The sequence below is a fragment of the Trachypithecus francoisi genome, unplaced genomic scaffold (genome assembly GCF_009764315.1).
Source record: "Trachypithecus francoisi isolate TF-2019V2 unplaced genomic scaffold, Tfra_2.0 Lachesis_group0, whole genome shotgun sequence".
NCBI lineage: Eukaryota > Metazoa > Chordata > Mammalia > Primates > Cercopithecidae > Trachypithecus > Trachypithecus francoisi.
The window spans coordinates 155,040,590-155,062,958 of record NW_022681453.1 but is presented as its reverse complement, the minus strand read 5'-3'; the positions used below and the strand labels follow the sequence as shown (position 1 = coordinate 155,062,958).

Genomic DNA, 22,369 nt, shown 5'->3' with positions numbered 1-22,369 from the left:
AAACTGAGAGCACACAGGCTCTGAATGAGGATCTGAGAGGCTATGTAAAGTTTTGTGTCATCTCTTTTGACTTCTCAGAGATCTACTGATTCTTTGCGTGTTCTCATATTTTAGATCACATTGCAAAAGCATAAAAATTCTTGGCATATTGAAAAAAATTTATCAAAGAAATAAAGGAGAAGAAAATATATGAAAATAAAACGGTGCACAATTGATACTGGAGTCCACTCATAGATCGGAACCTCAAAACATGAAGTGGCAGATGGAATTTCAGCTTTTAGAGGGCTGCAATTCCGCTCCCTGCCTGACAGTCATTAACTAATGCTGACCATTTTGAGCCAGTTGCTGTAGAAGTTGTGGTTTGGCTTCATGGACTGGTTACTACAGAGATTGTTTGGATTCTTGCACTACAGAGGTTGGAGGTCAGAGTTCCATTGTCATCTATGATTTGGTCATTGTCAATTTGTGCTTTAAGTCTCTTAGTCCCCCCAACTCATTTTGATCATTCTCTTATTTGTGAGAGGTGGATTAATTCAAGGAAGGGTAGAGACGAAGATCTTCACTGCTTAGGGATTGTTTATTCGTTTCCATAGTCAACTGTATTGCAAGATCTTCTCAGTCTTTTTGTTATTGTAGCATTGTGGTTATCATCTCATGAGACAGTGGCTGTGCAAAAGCATTTAAGACTGCAAATAGAGTGCAGAAGACCAGCATCATGACCACTGTGACAAAAATAAACAACTAATAGTTCATATAAGGTGTTTCAGAACCAGGAATCTCAGTTGCCCAACTCAGGCCAAGAAAACAAATCCCAAAGACCATATAAATCAACCTTAGAGAGCCAAGTAGCTTTTGCCTTACGGTGATGTATAGCCTGTTCCACCTTGCCTGTTTCATTGACTCAAGTACAGTAAGAGATATTGGCAATGATGCAAATGGCATAATGACTAGCTAACAGGAAACCTAAAGCAATGTGATTATCTATCTACTCATGTTAATAAGTTGAGACTGATATGTATTCTATTTGGGACAGAGGTGATATTGTTAATAACTTCCATAATTAAGGATACATTTCTTACATGATTTTCTATTTGTATGATTCTCACTAATGGGAGTACTGCTCTGATGTCTTAAACAACTATCAGTCAGTTAAGTCTGCCAAATGGAGTATCTGAATAATAAAGGCTGTCCTCACTTTGGAGCTTGCATCTGATTCAGAATTTCCAGCCTTGGTGATTTATAGAATTAGGACAAATCTCAGAATAGTATTCCTAAAGTACATGAGGTGTTACCCTGAGACAAATAGGCAAGGCATCCTTGTCACATAGGAAGTAGTATCCAAGAGACCACATAAATATCCAAGAAAAAAGGAGTTGTTCATACATGAGGTTAGAACCAAGACCTTACATTAGCCTGGGTTACATATTTAGATCTCTGAGAGTCTCTTCTAATTAAGCACGTGCCACCTCACCAGGCTAATTAAAAAAAAATCTACTGTAGAGACAGGGAAAAAATATGTCACCATGTTGCCCAGGCTGTTCTTGAACTCCTGAACTCAAACAATCTTCCCGCCTTGGCCTCCCAAAGTGCCGGGATTATAGCTATGAGCTACCCACCCAGACTAGTTTTGCTTATTTTAAATTAAGGACGCTATTGATGCTTTTAACTTTTCTAGGAGATTGTTGGTGGTAAGGGCAGTGTAGTTTTTCAATGAAGGGTAATGTCTTACAGAGTTCTTTTATAATGTTTCCCATAAAAAGTATGTGTCTTGATCATTTGATGTAAAAGTTAGTATGCTCCAGGTTCGAAACAGTATCAAGCAGATTTTTAGTAACTGCAAGGGATGTAGCTTTCTGGCTTGGCAATAATTCAGCCTGTCCTGAAAGTAGACATACAAAAACTAAAACATGTTTAAATTCAAGGAAGCTGGATGAAATCTACCTGAAAGACCAGATGCAGTGGTTCATGCCTGTAATCCCAGCACTTCGGGAGGTCAAGGTGTGAGGATCGCTTGAGCCCAGGAGTTCATGACCAGTCTTAGCAACATAGCAAGACCTCATCTGTACTATAAAAGAAAAAAAAAATTAGCCAGTCTTGGTGGCATGTGCCTGTGGTCCCAACTACTCGGGAGGCTGAGGCAGGAGGATTGCTTGAATCCAAGAGGTCCAGGCTATAGTAAGCCATAATTATGCTGCTGCACCCCATCTTGGGTGACAGAGTGAGAGCCTATCTTAAAAAAAAAATCTGCCTGAAGGTGTTTAAAGTGCCCTCGAGGCTTTGGTTCCTGGCCATTTCTCACCTTTACACTTTTTTCAGAATTGTGTTGACAGATGACAAATGATGCAGAAATAACCTTAAAAAATTGTGCTAAAATACCCGTAACATCAAATTGACCATTTTAAGTGTACAGTTCAGTAGTATTAAATATATTCATATTGCTGTGCAACTGCTCTCCAGAATCTTTTCATCTTGCAAAACTGGAACTCTATATCCCTTTAAACAACAACTCCCCAGAACCCCTCTCCTCCCTGTGCCTTGAAACCACCTTTCTACTTTCTGTTTCTATGTGTTTGACTACTCTAAATACTTCATATGAGTGAAATCACATAGTATTTGTCTTTTTGGAACTGGCTTATTTCACTAGCATAATGTTTTCAGATTTGTCCATGTTATGGCATGTGTCAGAATTTCCTTCTTAAGGATAATTTTCAGTTTTGCACATATACCATATTTTGTTTATCCATTCATCCTTTGATGGATATTTGTGTCATTTCAACCTCTTTTGCTATTGTGAATAGTGGTGCTATGAAAATGGTTGTACAAATATCTTTTTGAGACTCTGCTTTCAGTTCTTTTGGATGTATATTCAGAAAGGGTATTGTCAGATCATATGGTAATTTTGTTTTTGAGTTTTTGAGGTACTGCCATACTGTTTTCCATAGTGACTGTACCATTTTACATTCCCATCAACAGTGCATAAGGGTTTTAATTTCTCCACACTGTCACTATCACACTTGTTATTTTCTTTTTTTCATAGTAGCCTTCCTAATGAGTATGAGGTAACATTTAATTGTGTATTTGATTAACATTTCCTATGATTAGTGATGTTGAATACCTTTTCATATGCTTATTGGCCATTTCTATGTCTTCTATGGAGCAATGCAATTTCTTTTTTTTTTTTTAAATTATACTTTAAGTTCTAGGGTACATGTACAAAACTTGCAGGTTTGTTGCATACATATACATGTGCCGTGTTGGTGTGTTGCATCCATTAACTCGTCATTTACATTAGGTATTTCTCTTAATGCTATCTCTCCTACCTCCCCCTACCCCAAGACAGGCCCCAGTGTGTGATGTTCCCTGCCCTGTGTCCAAGTGTTCTCATTGTTCAGTTCCCACCTATGAGTGAGAATATGCGGTGTTTGATTTTCTGTCCTTGGGATAGTTTGCTCAGAATGATGGTTTCCAGCTTCATCCATGTCCCTACAAAGGACATGAACTCATCCTTTTTTATGGCTGCGTAGTATTCCATGGTGTATATGTGCCATATTTTCTTAACCCAGTCTACCATCGATGGACATTTGGGTTGGTTCCAAGTCTTTACTATTGTGAATAGTGCCACAATAAACATATGTGTGCACGCGTCTTTATAGTAGCATGATTTATAAACGTTTGTGTGTATACCCAGTAATGGGATGACTGGGTCAAATGGTATTTCTAGTTGTAGATCCTTGAGGAATCACTGCACTGTCTTCCACAATGGTTGAACTAGTTTATAGTCCCACCAACAGTGTAAAAGTATTCCTATTTCTCCACATCCTCTCCAGCATCTGTTGTTTCCTGGCTTTTTAATGATCACCATTCTAACTGGTGTGAGATGGCATCTCATTGTGGTTTTGATTTTCATTTCTCTGATGGCCAGTGATGATGAGCATTTTTTCATGTGTCTGTTGGCTGTGTAAATGTCTTCTTTTGAGAGGTGTCTGTTCATATCCTTTGCCCACTTTTTGATGAGGTGTTTTTTTCTTGTAAATTGGTTTGAGTTCTTTGTAGGTTCTGGATATCTGGATATCTGGATTCCCTCTTTTTCTATTGATTGGAATAGTTTCAGAAGGAATGGTACCAGCTCCTCCTTGTACCTCTGGTAGAATTCAGCTGTGAATCTGTCTGGTCCTGGACTTCTTTTGGTTGGTAGGCTATTAATTATTACCTCAATTTCACACTCTGTTGTTGGTCTATTCAGAGATTCAACTTCTTCCTGGTTTAGTCTTGGGAGGGTGTATGTGTCCAGGAATTTATCCATTTCTTCTAGATTTTCTAGTTTATTTGCATAGAGGTGTTTATAGTATTCTCTGATGGTAGTGTCCAAGAGATTCTAGTATGTTATGTCTTTGTTCTCAGTGATTTCAAAGAACATCTTTATTTCTGCCTTCATTTCGTTATGTACCCAGTAGTCATTCAGGAGCAGGTTGTTCAGTTTCCATGTAGTTGTGCGGTTTTGAGGGAGTTTCTTAATCCTGAGTTCTAATTTGATTGTACGGTGGTCTGAGAGACAGTTTGTTTTGATTTCTGTTCTTTTACATTTGCTGAGGAGTGCTTTACTTCCAATTATGTGGTCAATTTTGGAATAAGTGCGATGTGGTGCTGAGAAGAATGTATATTCTGTTGATTTGGGGTGGAGAGTTCTGTAGATGTCTATTAGGTCCGCTTGGTGCAGAGCTGGGTTCAAGTCCTGGATGTCCTTGTTAACCTTCTGTCTCGTTGATCTGCCTAATATTGACAGTGGGGTGTTAAAGTCTCCCATTATTATTGTGTGGGAATCTACGTCTCTTTGTAGGTCTCTAAGGACTTGGCTTATGAATCTGGGTGCTACTGTATTGGGTGCATATATATTTAGGATAGTTAGCTCTTCTTGTTGAATTGATCCCTTTACCATTATGTAATGGCTTTCTTTGTCTCTTTTGATCTTTGTTGGTTTAAATTCTGTTTTTTTCAGAGACTAGGATTGCAACCCCTGCTTTTTTTTGTTTTCCATTTGCTTGGTAGATCTTCCTCTATCCTTTTATTTTGAGCCTATGTGTGTCTCTGCACGTGGTATGAGTCTCCTGAATACAGCACACTGAGTCTTGACTCTTTATCCAGTTTGCCAGCCTGTGTCTTTTAATTGGCACATTTAGCCCATTTACATTTGAGGTTAATATTGTTATGTGTGAATTTGATCCTGTCATTATGATGTTAGCTGGTTATTTTGCTTGGAGAAATGCCATTTCAAGTCCTTTGTCCATTTTTCAGTTGGGTTATTTTGTTGTTGTTGTTGAGTTGTAGGAGTTCTTTATACATGCTGGATCATAGCCTTTTATCACATATTTGATTTGGAAATATTTTCTCCCATTCTGTAGGTTATCTTTTCATTCTATTATGTCATTTTAGCATATGCAAGTTTTTAATTTTGATGTATGCCAATTTATCTATTTACTTTTGTTGCCTGTGCTTTTGGTGTCATATCCAAGAAATCATTGCTGAATCCAATGTCATGAAGATTTTTCTCTGTTTTCTTCTACGAGACTTACAGGTTTAGGTCTTATGTTTATGCAAATATTTCCTCCCACTCTGTAGGTTGCCTTGTTACTCTGTTGATACTGTCTTTTGATGCACAAAATTTAAAATTTTCATGAAGTCCAATTTATTTATTTATTTATTTTTGTTGCCTGTGCCTCTGGTCTCATATTCAAGAAATTGCTATGAAATCCAGTGTCATGAAACTTTTGCCCTGTGTTTGTTCTAAAAGTTTCATAGTCTTAGCTCATACATTTAGACCTTTGATCCATTTTGAGTTAATTATTTTTGTATATGATATAAAGTAATTTCATTCTTTTTCATTTGGATATCAAGTTTTTCTCAAGAAAATTTATTGAAAAGATTTTCCTTTCCTTATTGAATAGTCTTGGCACCCTTGTTGAAAAGCATTAGAGTATATATGGGAGAGTTTATTTCTGGGTTCTTTATTCTATTCCATTTGTCTATGTGTCTGTCTTTATTCTAGTATCATGCTGTTTTGATTATTGTAGCTTTGTAGTAAGTTTTGAAATCAGGAAATGTGAGTCCTCAAGCTTTGTTCTTATTTTTCAAGATTGTTTTAGCTATTCCGGTTCCCTCGAGAATTCATATAAATTTTAGGATGGATTTTTCCATTTTTGCAAAAAAATATTGTTGGGATTTTCATAGGAATTGAATTAAATGAACAATATTAATTCTTACAGTTCATGAACATGGAATGTCTTTTCATTTATTTGTGCCTTTGTTAGTTTCTTTCATTAACATTTTGCAGTTTTGTAGTTTTCAGTGATGCTGTTATAATCAGTTGTCATTTTAAAGGTTTCCACACCAATGTTGATTCAAGATAGTAACCAGTTTGTCATACCTAGCTTCTTCAACCCTTGGTCCGTGGGCCACTTGCAGCCCAGGATGACTTTGAATGTGGCCCAACACAAATTCGTAAAGTTTCACAAAATATTATGAGTTTTTTTTTTTTTTTTTTTAGCTCATCAGCTATTGTTAGTGTTAATGTATTTTATGTGTGGTTCAAGATAATTCTTTTTTTTCCAATGTGGCCCAGGAAAGCCAAAATATGGGAACCCCTTGTCTATACCATAATGAGTAGTCTCATGGAGAAATTTAGCTAATATTCATTTGAAATCACCTGGTGCCACCAATTGACTGTCTTGAGAGCACTAGAGATTATCTGAGTAAGAGGTACAACCAGATTTTTTTCCCATTCTTTCTTTTCAAAATCAGGAGTTAATCATTGATTTTATGTAATGGCCTCATAAGATTGTCTCCAGAGATTTATTCTTTGAGGGTTTATATAAGATCATAACTTTGGGCCAGGCGCGGTGGCTCAAGCCTGTAATCCCAGCACTTTGGGAGGCCGAGACGGGCGGATCACGAGGTCAGGAGATCGAGTCCATCCTGGCTAACACGGTGAAACCCCGTCTCTACTAAAAAATACAAAAAACTAGCCGGGCGATGTGGCGGGCACCTGTAGTCCCAGCTACGTGGGAGGCTGAGGCAGAAGAATGGCGTGAACCCAGGAGGCGGAGCTTGCAGTGAGCTGAGATCTGGCCACTGCACTCCAGCCTGGGCGGCAGAGCGAGACTCCGTCTCAAAAAAAAAAAAAAAAAAGGTCATAACTTTGGTGAAGGCTGGTTGTTCGGCATAGTAAGTTGCTAGAGCATTTCCTATAGCTTACACATTATCTGTTTTTTCCATGAGCTTCAACCTTTATCACTACCTCTCCAGGAAGTAAGGGTGTGTCTACAAATTCCTGAATTTGTTGCCCATTTTTGATGGGGGTTCCAGTAGGGCAAGAAACTCCCTTGTTTCCAAAGCATCTCAAAGTCATGTACTACTCCAAAAGCATATCTGCTATTTATATATATGTTTGCTTTCTTGTCTTGGGCTAGTTGTCAAGATGTAGTAAATACAGTAAGTTCTGACATATGGGCTGATTTTACTCAAAGAGAGCTTAGATTAGTGACTGCATATCCTGGTTGATAACCTCCAGTTTCAGTTTTGAGGTATGAGCCATCAACAAATAATATTAGAAATAATATTAGGTCAAGGTTCTCTAGAGGAGTCTAATCATTCTGAGTAAGGTACAGAGAATTCCTTAAGGAAGACAATCTTGAGGCTCCTTTTCTTTTTCTTTTTTTGTTTTGAGACAAGGCCTCACTTTGTCACCCAGGCTAGAGTGCAGTAGCTCATTGCAACCTTGACCTCTTGGACTCAAGTGATCCTCCTGCCTCAGCCTCCTGAGTAGCTAAGACTACAGATGCAAGTCATCACACCCAGTTAATATTTTATTTTTTTGTAGAGACAAGGTCGGGTCTCAGTGTGTTGCCCAAACTGGGCTCATGTGTCCTCCTGCCTTTGCCTCCCAAAGTGTTGGGAATATAGGCATGAACCACCACACCCAACCTCCCTTTCTTTAGGTAGAGGCAGAAGAGAGGTAGGATTCAGAGTGTTGCCGTGGTGAATGGTAATGTTGGAGGCAATGAGTAACAGAATTTCATAAGATATTAAGACTAGGTGCAGTGGCTCACGCCTGTAATCCCAGCACTTTGGGAGGTCAATGCTGGTGGATCGCTTGAGCCCAGAAGTTCAAGACCAGCCAGGACAACTTGGCAAAACTCTGTCTCTACTAAAAAATACAAAATTAGCCACAAGTGGTGGTGCATGCCTGTAATCCTTGCTACTCGGGAGGCTGAGGCAGGAGAATCCCTTGAACCTGAGAGGTGGAGGTTGCAGTGAGCTGAGATCGTGCCATTGCACTCCAGCCTGGGCAACAAGAGTGAAATTCCGTCTCAAAACCAAAAACCAAAAACCAACAAACAAAACCCCAAAATTAGCTGGGCATGGTGGCATGTGCCTGTGGTGCCAACTACTCCGTAGGCTGGGATGGGAGAATCATTTGAGCCTGGAAGGCAGAGGTTGCAGTGAGTCAAGATCACACCGCTGCACTCCAGCCTGGGTGACAAAGCTAGATCCTGTCTCCAAAAAAAAAAAAAAAAAAAAAAAAGAAGATATTAATTGGCTGGCTGAAAAGTGTTGTATATTTATATTTATTCTGTGAGTAGTAAGGTCTGTACTGCATGAGGAACCCTAAACTCAGATGAGGAGGCTAGAACTAGCTCAGCAGAAGCTGCAATAAATTTTTCAGGTATTAGAAAGCAATTGCCCTAAGACAAGAGGGATGAGCCTTTCAAACTGGGTCAAGGGTGAAGCTATAGTAAACAATGTTTCTGTTCATTTTGTTTTGGTTTTGAGAGTTAGGGGTAGTAGAGGACACAAGTAAGAATAACTAGTTCCTGGTTTCATCAACAAGGCACACTAAGCACTGAGATGACCATTTTAGTGATATTTAGAATTTGCCTTGAACGTCTAACAAAGTCCCCATTTATTGTACATCAAGCAAGTCCCCTTTATTTTATGCTGTGAGGGTATCAACCTGGTTTTTAATGTAAGATCATTTAAAAAATTATCCTTGAAGTTAACTTCTCTAAAAGATCTTTTTTGTTATTTTTTTTAAGTGTAGATTTTAAAAATACTTTTTGCAACAGTTTTAGGTTTACAGAAAATTGAGTAGATAGCAAGGAGTTTCCACATACCATCCCTGCCCCAGACAGTTTCACCTACTATTAACTCTGGCACTGCCATGAGACACTTGTTGTAATTCGTAAGCCAATACTGACGCATCATTATTAGCTGAAGTCCATAGTTTACACTGAAGTTCACTCTTTGTGTTGCACAGTTCTATGAGTTTTGAAAAATGCATAACATCCTATATCTACCATCATAGTATTATCCTGAATAGTTTCATCCCCCTAGAGGTCCTCTGTGTTGCACCCATTCACTCCTCTTTTCATCTCCAAACACTTGGCAGCCACTAATATTTTTACTGTCTCCACAGTTTCATCTTTTCCAAAATGTCACATAGTCAGAATCATAGAGTATGCAACTTTTTCAGGTTGGTTTCTTTCACTTAGTAATAGGCATTTTAAGACTTCTCCATACCTTTTCATGATTTGATAGATCATTTCTTTTTATGGCTGAATAATATTTCATTGTATGGATGAACTACAGTTTGTTTATCCATCTACCTATTGAAGGACAGCTTGGTTGCTTCCAGTTTTCGGAGCAATATGTTTTTAGTGGTTCCTACCAATTTGTGTTAAAACCCAAGGGCTTGTCCAGATTGCTTATTCACAAATAGACAAAGAGATTTTTGTAGTTTGGGATGCCTAGAGAAAGAGGCTGCTGAACGTCTTTTTCAGGTTACAGAAAACCTGTTTGCTTTTGATTTCCTTAGGAGAGGGTCTCTTACTGAGGACTTAGTCAATTCATAAAACGGTATTTCAATCCTAGAAAAACTTGGCACTCATTGTCTGTAATATCCAGTTAAACTCCAAAATACTCTTAGTTGTCTTTTGTGAGGGGTCTAGAATATTTTTGGATAGCGTTTGGCATATCAGTAGAGAATGGTTTATCTTCCTCAGTTAGGTCATGCTCTAAGTAATAGATTGTGGTTTGGAAAAAATTGTGACTTTTGAAACGTGTATGTTTCTTTTCTGATAAGGCTAGGGGCAACTAAATGGAAACCTTTTTACAGACCTCCTTGCTCTCTGAATAAAGTAGGATATCATTTACATATCGTGTCAGAACTGAATCACAAGGGGACATTTTAGGTCTTTTAAGTCTTGATTGAGGACCTGGGAAAATTGGAGGGGGCTCTAGTGAACTCCTGGGGTATGACTGTCTTAAGTACATTATTGTCCTCCTTAGGTGAATGCAAAAAGGTATTGACTATCCTGATTGAGAAGTACACTAAAAGAGGCAGAGCAAAGATCTAATACTGTGAAGCAAGTAACTTTAGGTGGAAATTTATGACAGAATAGTATTTGGGTCAAGTTCTACCAGGAAATGAGGTATAATGATTTTGTTGATGGCCTTGAGGTCTTGAACAAATTGGTATCTTTATCGTTTTGTTTCTTTACTCGGAGGATGGGAGTGTTACAATGGCTAGTGCAGAGTATGAGAAGACTTTTGTATGTAAGGCCTTCAACCATAAGTTTGAGCCCTTCCTTTGGCTTCAAGGGCTATTGGAGAAGTTTGAGTAATGGCTTGGTAGGATCTATTTGAACTTTAATAGGTTCTGCTCTCATTGTTTTTCCTATGCCAGTGAAATCTTTAGCCTGTAGAAGGTCATGGAGTAGTGTCAAGATCTTTATCTGGGGTATACATCAAATAAAATAGAGAATGCAAAGGTATATTCAGAACAAACACAACTTGATTATAAATAGAGGAGTCCTCTGGAAACTTAAGAAATAATCCCTCTGGTGTGCATTTATTTTTGCAATCTCATGTGTAAAGTATATCTCTCCTTATTAAATTTGCAGGTGTATTATCACAGAACAAGAAGGAATATTTCCAGGCAAAGTCCCAAGGGTTACAGGTAAAGGCTGGGAGATAGGGAAAATTTGTGTTATTTGAAATGCCTGCTACCTGTGCAGTACCGTTACTCTGAAGAAGAGAGCATGAAGGCACAGCATTTAATGTAGAAATGGTAGCCCTTGCATTAATTTTTATTGGAAGTGTTTTGGGTGTGGCTTCTAGGAGACTTTAATTTACTTTTCAGGGGTTTTCTGAACTGCAAGTTTTTTATGGAAAGAGATATCCTGTAGATCCTCCGGGTCAGTCCAATCAACTTTTGCTATCTAGGATTTAGCATCTGTGGTTCTTTCTGCCCCATATGTGTATGAGTTGATATAAGTCAGGTAATTCTGGGTCAGATGTACCCAAAAGGATTTTAAACTATTCTATGAATGTTTACTAGTCTTGTCTGCATTTAGGGAAACTTATAGCTCTCAATTCTGCTCAGGTCCAAGCTTTAAATTCTCCAGTTGTCTGAATACCTGGTTCATGGAGGGATGGGTCTGAAGAGACAACTGGCATTTTAGGTTTTGGAGAAAGTTGTTGGGAAAAGGTAGGGGGCCTGAACAAGGACAACTGGAGGGAGGAGTTGATGGAGGTATGGAAGGAGAGAGATTGGAAGGATAAGGGGCAGAGGGAGATCTGGATATAGGGAGGGAACTGGTGGACGAGGACAGAGGATTCATTTACTAGGAAAATGAATCTAGTTCATTGTTGCTAAACTGCACATTAGCTTTGGCCAAATAATCTTTTAATGAAGTCATTTTTGATTTAGAGTTTCATTGGAAACCTCTATGTAAATAAAAATGCTGCTTATTAAACCTGAGAACTCTTATTTTCATTCTTTTTGAAGGTGCCTCTCAAATGAATGATTTCAAATTAAATGTTCTCCACAGTAGCCATTAAAGGCTCACATCACCCTTGGTAAAATTATGCCATTTAGAAAGACAGGGACCAGAATTAGGATTCTAAATGAGAACACATATAAGAAGCAGGCATTTTTTTTCTGTAAGAGGAGAGGATTTGGGCTCAGACAACTCCATAAGAGATGGTGATGGTCAGCAAAATGTGGTGCTGGTGCCTCAGTGTCAGAGGCTCCCAAACTGATAGTCTGAATGTGGACTGTGGTAGATGGAAAACCAGAGAGAACACTCTTTCTGGATCAAAGCCAAGCTCTAAAAACAAAACATAAAAACAGGAAAACCTCACCCACTTTTATTGATAATCCACAGAAAAATTTGTCCAAATGGAAGCTTGTCTGGTGAGAACTGCAAACTCACCAGACTGTGAGACTGGCTCAAACAACAGGTGTGTAGAGCCTATGACTGTGTTGTACCCTGCAATTTTCTTTCTTGTGACAAACAATACTTTTAAACCATACAACACAAAATGGAAACACAAAAGTGAGTAAAAGGAGATGAAAAGAAATGGTTTGATTCCATCAAAGCTGCCAAACAAATGAACTGATAACAAAACGTGGGTACCAAACTGAGAGTAAATGAACAGGGAACTCAATGCAAAGAAAGAGTTCAGACCTAGTGTTGACTTACCACACTGGGCTGTGTGGACCATATCTCACAAAAAAATGGAAAATAAGTGAAGACCACACAAATGGGAACAAGCAGAGGTGATTTATTTAGAGCTTGCTATAGCAAGGGAGTTAGCCCCATCACTTGCGTTTGATAGAGACTTATTGGCAGGCAGGTGAGTTGGAAAATTTTATAGTGAAAAAGGAGAAGACTTCAGGTATGTCTGATTGGAAGTTGCTGGCATAGGGAAACTGTAGGTGGACCAACTAGAAGTGGGGCATCCTACGTGATTGGTTGGTTTGTGCACCTTGTATCTTAGGCATAACGTATTTGGCTTTTTCTGGTTGGTCCTGAGTTGGAAGTGAGGGTGAAAATTAGAACACCTGGCAGTTGTTGAACAAATCTGGACCATTTTGGGCCAGTTACTGCAGAGACTGTGGTTTGGCTTCTGGGATAGTTGCTGCAGAGGCTGTGGGTAAGATTTTTACTGTCATGTGTGGTCTGGACATTGTTCATTTGTATTTTCAGTCTCTCAGATCCTATTATTCCCTTGGCTACCAAGGAGTCCAGCTCTCTAATGGCATTTCCTGCCCTTACCTTGGCCTACTGGGCTTCTCAATGACCCTGGTGCCTCTCTAGGGCATTTGTTTATTACACAATGTCCCTCGAGGCCCTTCCACACATCATAGTAGCTGATGTATTTGATAGCCTTAGGTAGTATATCCACTGTATCATATCCACTTCTCTGGACGTTTTGATCCTTTTCTCTGCTGTCTGTCTTGGCAGTTATGGCATTCCTACTTAGTATGGGACATCTTTTTCTCTAACCCTGCAAGATCCACCCATCAGATTGTTAGCACTATCTTACAGCATCCTTGCCAGGGTGTTAAATCATGTATCTTGGGAGAGTGCTTCTAAATCGATACACTCTCCCTTCTCTAGGCTGACATCTAGCACTCTCAGTCTTACACTTGACTCCTGCTGGTATATGTTGGGTAACACTGACAGCAATTCTAGGGCATACAGAGCCCCTTTCCTTAGTTACAGGCCAGTATTTCCCTGGCTGGGTTATAACATGCTTTAGTTACTGGCCTGTAGCAAAGAGAGGAGGTGAAGGTAGTTCCTGAGGTGGGTGCATGTTATCTTGCTAGGCAGAGGCTTCTGTATCATCTTATGCAAGGGTGGAGTGCCAACCTTTAATAGAGAGGAGTAGGCCACTTCTGCAGGCCAAGAGGATGGAAGGGGGTTTGGGATTCAAGATATTCAAGTGAATCTACTTGGTTATTTTCATCCAACGTTTCAGGGCCCAGTCTGGGCTGGGACCTCACCATTACAGACTTTCCAAGTTTGAGAATTCAGCCTTTATACCGCCACTATCCTTGCAGTAAATTCTGGGCCAGATCCTCAGTTGCTTTCCCCCTCGTTAGCTACAGGAGATGAAAGGCTATTTGTATGCTGCCAGGAAGAACGTCTACATTTCATATTTGGGTTTTATTGGTAATCAATCACCGTCCGACTTTCACTTTCTTTCTCAAATGCATTTATTGTCCCAAAAAAGGCTATTCAATTCCCCATTATTTATAACTATCATGCATATAATTACTCTGTGCCCTCAATTTTTCTAATGCCTGGGATTCTGCCAATGCCAGTATATTGCCTTCTTTCCAGAGTCCCAGTTAGTTTGCCATTGATTAAGATCTTATCTGCTTTCCTGTAACATGCCATGGGCTATTCATGCTCCATGATTCAGCTCTGAAATCCAGTTTAGTGGCTACTTCCTATGACAACCCCTGGCACCAGCTATCTTCAATTGGCTTAGGAAGACTATGTCATGGATATTTGCATGCAGAAATTTTGGGGAACAAAGAAAATATGACAGGACAGATGGAGGAGTTGAACTGGGATACAGCTGCAACAAAGCCTCAGCCAACTCACTGAGAGCCCTAGAATGGGATGATTCTTCAGAGTTGACTCAAAGCAAGTGAGCTGGGCCTGTATACCCTCTACTTGAACAGTTATTGGCATGAATTACCCATGGAGGCTGAGGGTAGTTGGAGAGCAACTGAATTTATCTGCTAATACTCCCAGCAGTCTTGATGGGGTTGAGACTATGAACAGTCCAGCCCAGTGTCACTACTGCATTGAAATTGGAAGTTGGGCCATGTATGATTGCTTGAGGATGGGAACTGTGGTTTTTGAGTTGCAAATCATATGAGCTCCATAAAGTCTGACTCTGAATCTTGACCCTTAGGGAGCAAGAAAGAGGCAAATGTAAAATTCAAATATGGAGCAGACATGCCTGTAATCCCACTACTTTGGGAGGCCAAGGTAGGAGGATTGCTTGAGCCCAGGAGTTTGAGATCAGCCTGGGCAACAGGGAAGATTCTCTCTACAAAAAAATAAAAATGTAAAACCCTAGCCAGGCATGGTGGCACATGCCTATAGCCCCAGCTACTGGGGAGGCTGAGATGGGAGGATTGCTTGAGCATGAGAGGTCAAGACTACAGTGAACTGTGATCATGCCACTGCACTCCAGCCTGAGAGACAGAGTGAGACCCTGTCTCTACAAAACAAAACAAATTTGGAACAGAAAATGAATTCACATTCAAAATATGTCCACATACCAAAATTTTTGCCCAGGGGAAAATCAGTGTCATTAAATGCTATCAAATAATTGGAGATGTTATGCCTGAGGAAATATAATTATTGAGCTAATTAATATACAATTTAAAATAAGAATATTTAATTTCTTCTAGAGATAAAGGAGGAGATAACATCCGTGAAACTAGAAAAGTTTATATGACATTGACCAAAAGTTGTGAAATAAGAGCAAATAGATATAAAAAACCAAGAAATCAAAAGTCTTGAAAATGAAAAATGCAGTATTTGAAATAAAGTCTTATACAGAACAATAAATGAATTTTGAAAACAGATAGTGACAGAATCAGTTAATTGGAAGAGCAAAAGTGTGCTATGATACAGGGTATGAAAATATAGATATTAAGAGATCTGGGAGGGCATTGATTAAGCAGCACCATTTCTCTATTAGGAGTTTCAGAGATTGGAGAGAGGTTTAAACGTGCAAGAGATATATATATTTTGAGATCTTATGGAAGAATTAATTTTCCATCTATAGAAAGCTCACTGAGTTGCAGCTGGCAAAAATCTATCAAAAAATACATCAGGTTTAGTGAAACCATAGGGCATCAAAGTCAAGAAAAATACTAGGCCAGGCGAGGTGGCTCAAGCCTGTAATCCCAGCACTTTGGGAGGCCGAGACGGGCGGATCACGAGGTCAGGAGATCGAGACCATCCTGGCTAACACGGTGAAACCCCGTCTCTACTAAAAATACAAAAAAAAAAAAAACTAGCCGGGTGAGGTGGCGGCGCCTGTAGTCCCAGCTACTTGGGAGGCTGAGGCAGGAGAATGGTGGGAACCCGGGAGGCGGAGCTCCAGCCTGGGTGACAGACCGAGACTCCGTCTCAAAAAAAAAAAAAAAAAAAAAAAGAAAAATACTAGTGTAAGCAGCCTAATCCTGTTAAAGGAATGGCAATACAAATGACATCTTCTCACCTGCAACAATAAATGTCATGGAAAATAACAGAATTTTTTTAAAGTAGTGAGAGAGTATAGGATTTATTTTAGAATTCCAAACCCAGCTACCATACTACAAGTTTGAAGGTGTAATTGAAATATTTGCAGACATACGAACCCAAGATTTACCACATAAACCATAGCTGAAAGAATTCTTAAAAAGTGTACCATGGAAAGAAGACAAATGAGGCCAGAATAAAGGAGTGGAATGCCAAGAATAGAAAGCGAGCAAATTAACTGGTAAAGCATGTTGGAAAATCTAAATAATAATTGTTGATGTTCAACAACAACAAAAAAACTAGCATCTCATTGGCTTTAACTTTATCAGCAATAATTTATTTCATTACAAAAAGTGAGGCAAAACAATGACATTTTAAAATTAGTACGTTATAAACTATCACAAGAACAGAAAACCAAACACTGCATGCTATCACTCATAAGTGGGGGCTGAACAATGAGAACACATGGACACAGGGAGGGGAACATCACATACCGGGGCCTGTCGGGGGGTCAGGAGATGGGGAGGGATAACATTAGGAGAAATACCTAGTGTAGGTGACGGGTTGATGAGTGCAGCAAACCACCATGGTACATGTATACCTATGTAACAAAACTGCACATTCTGCACATGTACCCCAAAACTTAAAGTACAATAAAAAAATTAGTGCTGTATATGGTTATGTAAAACAAACAAACATTCAAAAAAAGGCAAAAAACAAAACAAAAAACAACCCAAGGTGGAGTTAGAATCATATAAAATACGGTAGAATAGCAGAAATGCAAGGATACTTAGTAGTTAGAAATTAACACAAATCACCATGAGTTGATTAAAAAAGAAATTACAAAAAGTCATCTTATTCATACAGAAAAAAAAGTTTCTTAAATTTTTAACATTTAAAACCTTAAATGGACCCTGCAGTTACTGCCTTTCTCCTTCCACTTGTGTCTCCTCAGGTCCTCATAAAGCATCCAATTGTTTTAAATTGGACCAGCCCCAAAGCCTGGTCTCATTAGCACTCTTGCCAGGTTTCTGTACATACTCTCGTGGCCCAAGATTCCATCTAGCTATTGTATCGTATTATTGTATACACACAAATAATTAAATGTCAACATTTAAAATAAGTTGATAACATCTTTCTTTTTTTTTTTTTTTGAGATGGAGTCTCGCTCTGTCGCCCAGGCTGGAGTGCAGTGGGCGGATCTTGGCTCACTGCAATCTTCGCCTCCTGGGTTTATGCCATTCTCCTGCCTCAGCCTCCTGAGTAGCTGGGACTACAGGTGCCCGCCACCTTGCCCAGCTAGTTTTTTGTATTTTTTAGTAGAGACGGGATTTCACCGTGTTAGCCAGGATGGTCTCCGATCTCCTGACCTCGTGATCTGCCCATCTCGGCCTCCCAAAGTGCTGGGATTACAGGCTTGAGCCACCGCGCCCGCCCTCGTTGATGACATCTTTGTAGTAACTTAGGCAAAAACAAAGCAAAAATTCAACACTTTTTCATTATCTGAAAGACTGAAAATTAACTACTTCAATAGATTACGGGTTATCTAACAACCATGTAAAGATCATACTTTATGGTAAAATTTAGAAGCATTAACACAAGGCATAAAACAAATGCCCGAACCATACTGTTCAACCTCGACTTGAAGTAATATCCAATATAAAAGATTAAGGAAAAATAAGATGTAAGAAGCTTGTCAAGAGACAATATTCTCATTATTTGGACTATTTTTATCAATCAATCGAGAATCTACACATACGCCATTAAAGAAATTCAGTAATTGCGTTTGATACAAGATCAACCTAAGAAACATATTATTTCCGGCTGGGCGCAGTGGCTCATGCCTGTAATCCTAGCATTTTGGGAGGCTGAGGTGGATGGATCACCTGAAGTCAGGATTTCGAGACCAGCGTGGCCAACATGGTGAAACCCGTCTCCACTAAAAATACAAAATTAGTCGGGTGTGGTGGCACATGCCTGTGATCCCAGCTACCTGGGAGGCTGAGGCGGGAGAATCACTTGAACCTGGGAGGCGAAGGTTGCAGTGAGCTGAGTTTGTGCCATTGCACTCCAGCCTGGGCAACAAGAGCAAAACTCTTGTGTCAAAAAACAAGCAAACAAACAACACACACATACACACACAGAGTCTTAGAATTATAAGCTTTTCCAAGATAAAATAATTATATTAAAAACATACAAGAAGTAATGAATGAAAAAGAGCTGGCTCTAAGAGTTGGGGGGAAAATAAAGCCCAATAACATAAACAATTTGCTAAGCCAATCATGAAAAAAAGGAGGGTACATGATCATTATTTCCAGTTCTGTCTGTTTTGCAAACAACAAACATTTGTCCAGGTACAGCTATTTGCAAGATCCCCCCAAAGGGTTCAGGCCACCATACAGAAAAATTCCATGGTGAGAAGGTCGTCATAAACTAGCCCAGAGACTAGGGCCAAAACCCATTAAACAAAATAAATGTAATTATTTTTAGTAATTAACTTGGGAGAAAAGGCGTGCCATGGTAAGGTGCGCGGGAAAGGGCGGATTTTTAGAGAAAATTGCTGGAACTGAGGTTTAAAGCAAAACCAGGGGGAATGGAGCTGCCTAGGGGTGACTTCCATACAAAACAGGCCCGATGCAGCAATCTCACAGTCTGAAAGTAGACTGTATTTCAACTAGCGTAGTTTTATGCCAAGGAGGATCTTTTTTTCCAGACTTTCTAAGTCAGCCACTGATCCAAAATTCTGCAACGCAGCCTCTATCAAAAAAGCATCTATCCGTCATCCACTCTCGGAGATCCTTGTAGGTTGCGCAACATCCACAAAAGGGCTATCAGGAGACAGACATCTGGAGCCCAGTAGCGTGGCAAGGGATTGTGGGAGGCAGCTCATTCCTGGAACAGGCGTCTCCGGGCCTTGCACGGAGGGCGCTCTGGGAGCTCCGGTCGCGCGTGGGGACCTGGACTTGGAGAGGGAGGTAGAGGTTGGAGAGGTGAGCTGGGGACAGGCTCCAGAAGGTGGAATTCCGGGTCGAAGATGGGGCTTGGAGAGCGTCTCTCTGAACTGGGATTGGAGGCCGGAGCACAGGGCCCTGGGATGGGGCCCTCCCGGTAGGGGCTGAACATACTTCTAGCGGAGGGGTAGAGCCCAGCTGCTGAGCCGGATGCGGAGTCCATGCAGAGCTCCGGGAATTCAGAGTCCGCGTCCTCCTCGTAGGCCTCTTCCTGGGCAGCGATCTCTGGGACAGATGCGCAGACGACTTCCTGCTCGACGACGACGTCTTCCCCGTGAGCGCCCAGGAAAACGTCCACTTCCAGGCCGGCAGACGAGTCGCCCTGCGCTCCTGAGCGTTCGTCGACGGAGCTTAGGAGGACCTCCGGGATCAGGATTAGGGTGTGTCCACCAAGAGACACTCGCAGGACCGACATTGGCGCGAGCTCCAGCACCAGGTCGACGTTCTCTAGCGGCACACGCAGGGCACAGCCCGCCGCCAGGACCACCACGGAGGTGAGCGCGTCCACGGCCGGGATCCCCGCCGGGTCTTCCAGGCTGGGCGCCTCGCGGGGTTCGGGGCCCGCGGGCTCCTCCAATCGGCTGCGCTTGGCAGGGCCTGGTCCTCCTGGCTGCTGTCCCCACCAGGGCGCAAGGCAGGCGCTGGGACTGCGGGGCCGGCTGCCCATCACCTCGACGGCGCTGCGGACGGCGCTCCTGGGCCTGGCAGAGGACGTGGGGGCGGGGGGCGCGGGCGGCGAAGTCCTCTTTGAGGTAGCAGGTGTCAGTGGTAGGCCAGGCGGGTTGGGGCGGACGGGGCTCAGGACCGCGCGACGTGGGGCGAGTCCTCGGAGCCTTGGGGGCGCCTCCCGGAGATCGGAGTCCGTGCTACTGGTGGAGCCTCGCACGCTGTGGAGCTCAGCCTCGAGCGCTGGAATCTTGGGCCTTCCTGACGCAGACCCGGATGCGCACTGCAAAGCCAATTATGTTGTAAATGACGGCAGCTGAACCGAAGTCGCAAAATGTCACACAATCCTCCGCCCCCTGGAGGACCCGCCCTAGAGGCGGAGGTACCCCTGCTGCCCAATAGCGGTGGCTATGGTTGGTCGGTCACGCTGGGGAAATACTCTTACGGGCCGCTGGGGGCCGAGCATCTGTGCCGCTCTAGGGCCTGGCTTCCAGTATCAAGTTCTTGTCCTTTGCGTTGACCTCAGACGCGGAGTTGAAGACCGATTCAGGTTCACGTCACACTGGTGGAGTGCCAAACCAGCACACCGAGTCCTAAATCCATCCTCCCAGGCCCCGTCCCGGAAGTGCCCTGCGCGTTACTGTTGACAAATAGTGGCGTGCGTTTTTCGGTTCTCCTAGCTTGTACATCGATGTAATATCTTTTTAGGGGTCTTGGAAGGGAGAGTAAAGCTGGGATCCTGCGTGACGATGGCAGCCCCTGCATTATCTGTTTATTACAATAATTGGTACTGTAGTAATTAAAGTCTTCCCTTGATATTCCTGGAGGATTGGTTCCCGGACTCCCGCGTGGATACCAAAATCTACAGATGCTCAAGTCTCATATAAAATGGTGTACATTTGCGTATCACTTACATCCTTCCACTTATTTTAAAACATCTCTAGAATACTTATAGTACGTAATACAGTGTAAATACTATATCCCTGGTTGCTATACAGATATATATATATATAAAATATAGTTTGTTTCTGAGATGGAATTTCATTCTGTCGCCCAGGCTGGAGTGCTGTGGTGCAATCTCTGCTCACTACAACCACCATCTCCTGGGCTCTGGTGATCCTCCCACCTCAGCTTCCTGAGTAGCTGGGATTACAGGCACGTTCCACCACACTTGGCTAAGTTTTGTATTTTTTTGTAGAGACAGGGTTACGCCATATTGCCCAGGCTGGACTCGAACTCCTGGGCTCAAGCTATCCACCCGCCTTGGCCTCCCAAAGTGCTGGGACTACAGGCGTGAGTCACCGTGCCCGGCCTTATATATATATGTTTTTTATTGTGTTATTTTCCATTTTTTGCCGAATATTTTCGGTCTTCTGTTGGTTGAATCTGCGAATGCGAAACCCGTGTTTCCAGAGGGCCAACTCTATTATGCTACAGTCAGCTGAAGTATGGTTAACTTTATCTAATTTGACCTAAACTACAGTTCCGAGGTCTGTTTTAGCCCAATTCATAGATGATGAAAATGTTATGCAGAAAGGTTAACCAACTTGCCCAAGAGCCAGGAACTAGCAGAACGGAGTCTGGCTTGTCCGGCTCCGTTTAAGGTGATACACCTACACAATGTCAGCGTTTTTGACCTGTGTCAGCTGAAAGGCACTTCTGCGTGGCATGTCCAGGCGGTAAAAGGGAAGGTGTAGCTCTGTAGCGGGACGAGCCACAGACAAAACTCCTCAGACACCGGATTAAAGAAGGAAGGGGTTTTTTATTCGGCCGCCCGGCCGAATAAAAAACCCCTTCCTTCTTTAATCCGGTGTCTGAGGAATTTTGTTTGCGGATGGTCCTGCCACATTTCTTGGTTCCTTGACCAGGAATCGAACCTGGGCCGCGGCGGTGAGAGCGCCGAATCCTAACCACTAGACCACCAGTGTTAATAGGAGAAAATACTCAGCTCTGATTTTGGAATAGGTAATATTTTCAAGTGCTTACGGGGGACAACAAAGCATTTCCTGACATCTTTGCTAAGCATGTGATGTCCCACCTTGGCGGGAACCATTATTACATTTTATCATTCCAGAATATTCTTGGGCATTTAAAAGCAAATCTCATACATGTTATTTATCTCCCTCCCCTTTCTACAAAATTTATTCTTTTTTAGGGTTGCATAGTGTTCCTTTGGATAGTCTTTACATTTAAATCAAGTCTCTCTTGCTGGACAGTGGTCTGTCATCACTTGATGGCACTGTTATCCTCTGGTAGGTTAATGGAAAATGCAGATTATTTGCCCCATCCCAGAGCGATTGAAGTACAATTCTTGGAACGTGGGGCTTAGGTATTCTATGTGAGCATCTCCAAAAAATTCTGTTTTACTCCAAGATCATTGGACTTGTTTTCATTTCTCAGTTGAGGAGTTCATGAAACCCGGTGGCTCATGCTTGTGATCAGGGACCTGCTTGTTGGTGTCAGTGTTACGGAGGGAACTTAAACTTTCTGGGCACCGTTCAGTACTTTTCTTAGCACAACTGGCCCGCTTTGGGTGGTTTATGGTGGCTGCCCGGTGGCTGCATGGTGGGGAATTCTCCT

The 22,369-nt window shown here is 41.6% G+C and overlaps 1 protein-coding gene and 1 non-coding gene across 2 annotated transcripts; both read right to left on the bottom strand.

Moving 5' to 3' along the window:
• Nucleotides 1-18,998: 18,998 nt before the first annotated feature.
• Nucleotides 18,999-19,839, bottom strand: PRR23C (proline rich 23C). Its single transcript, XM_033201259.1, has one exon. It carries the CDS (start codon nt 19,788-19,790, stop codon nt 18,999-19,001), a length of 792 nt encoding a protein of 263 aa, XP_033057150.1. The 5' UTR covers nt 19,791-19,839.
• A 1,806-nt stretch (nt 19,840-21,645) lies between these two features.
• TRNAE-CUC lies at nt 21,646-21,717 on the bottom strand. Its single transcript has one exon. It is a non-coding gene; the product is annotated as a tRNA-Glu (tRNA).
• Between the last annotated feature and the right edge of the window lie 652 nt (nt 21,718-22,369).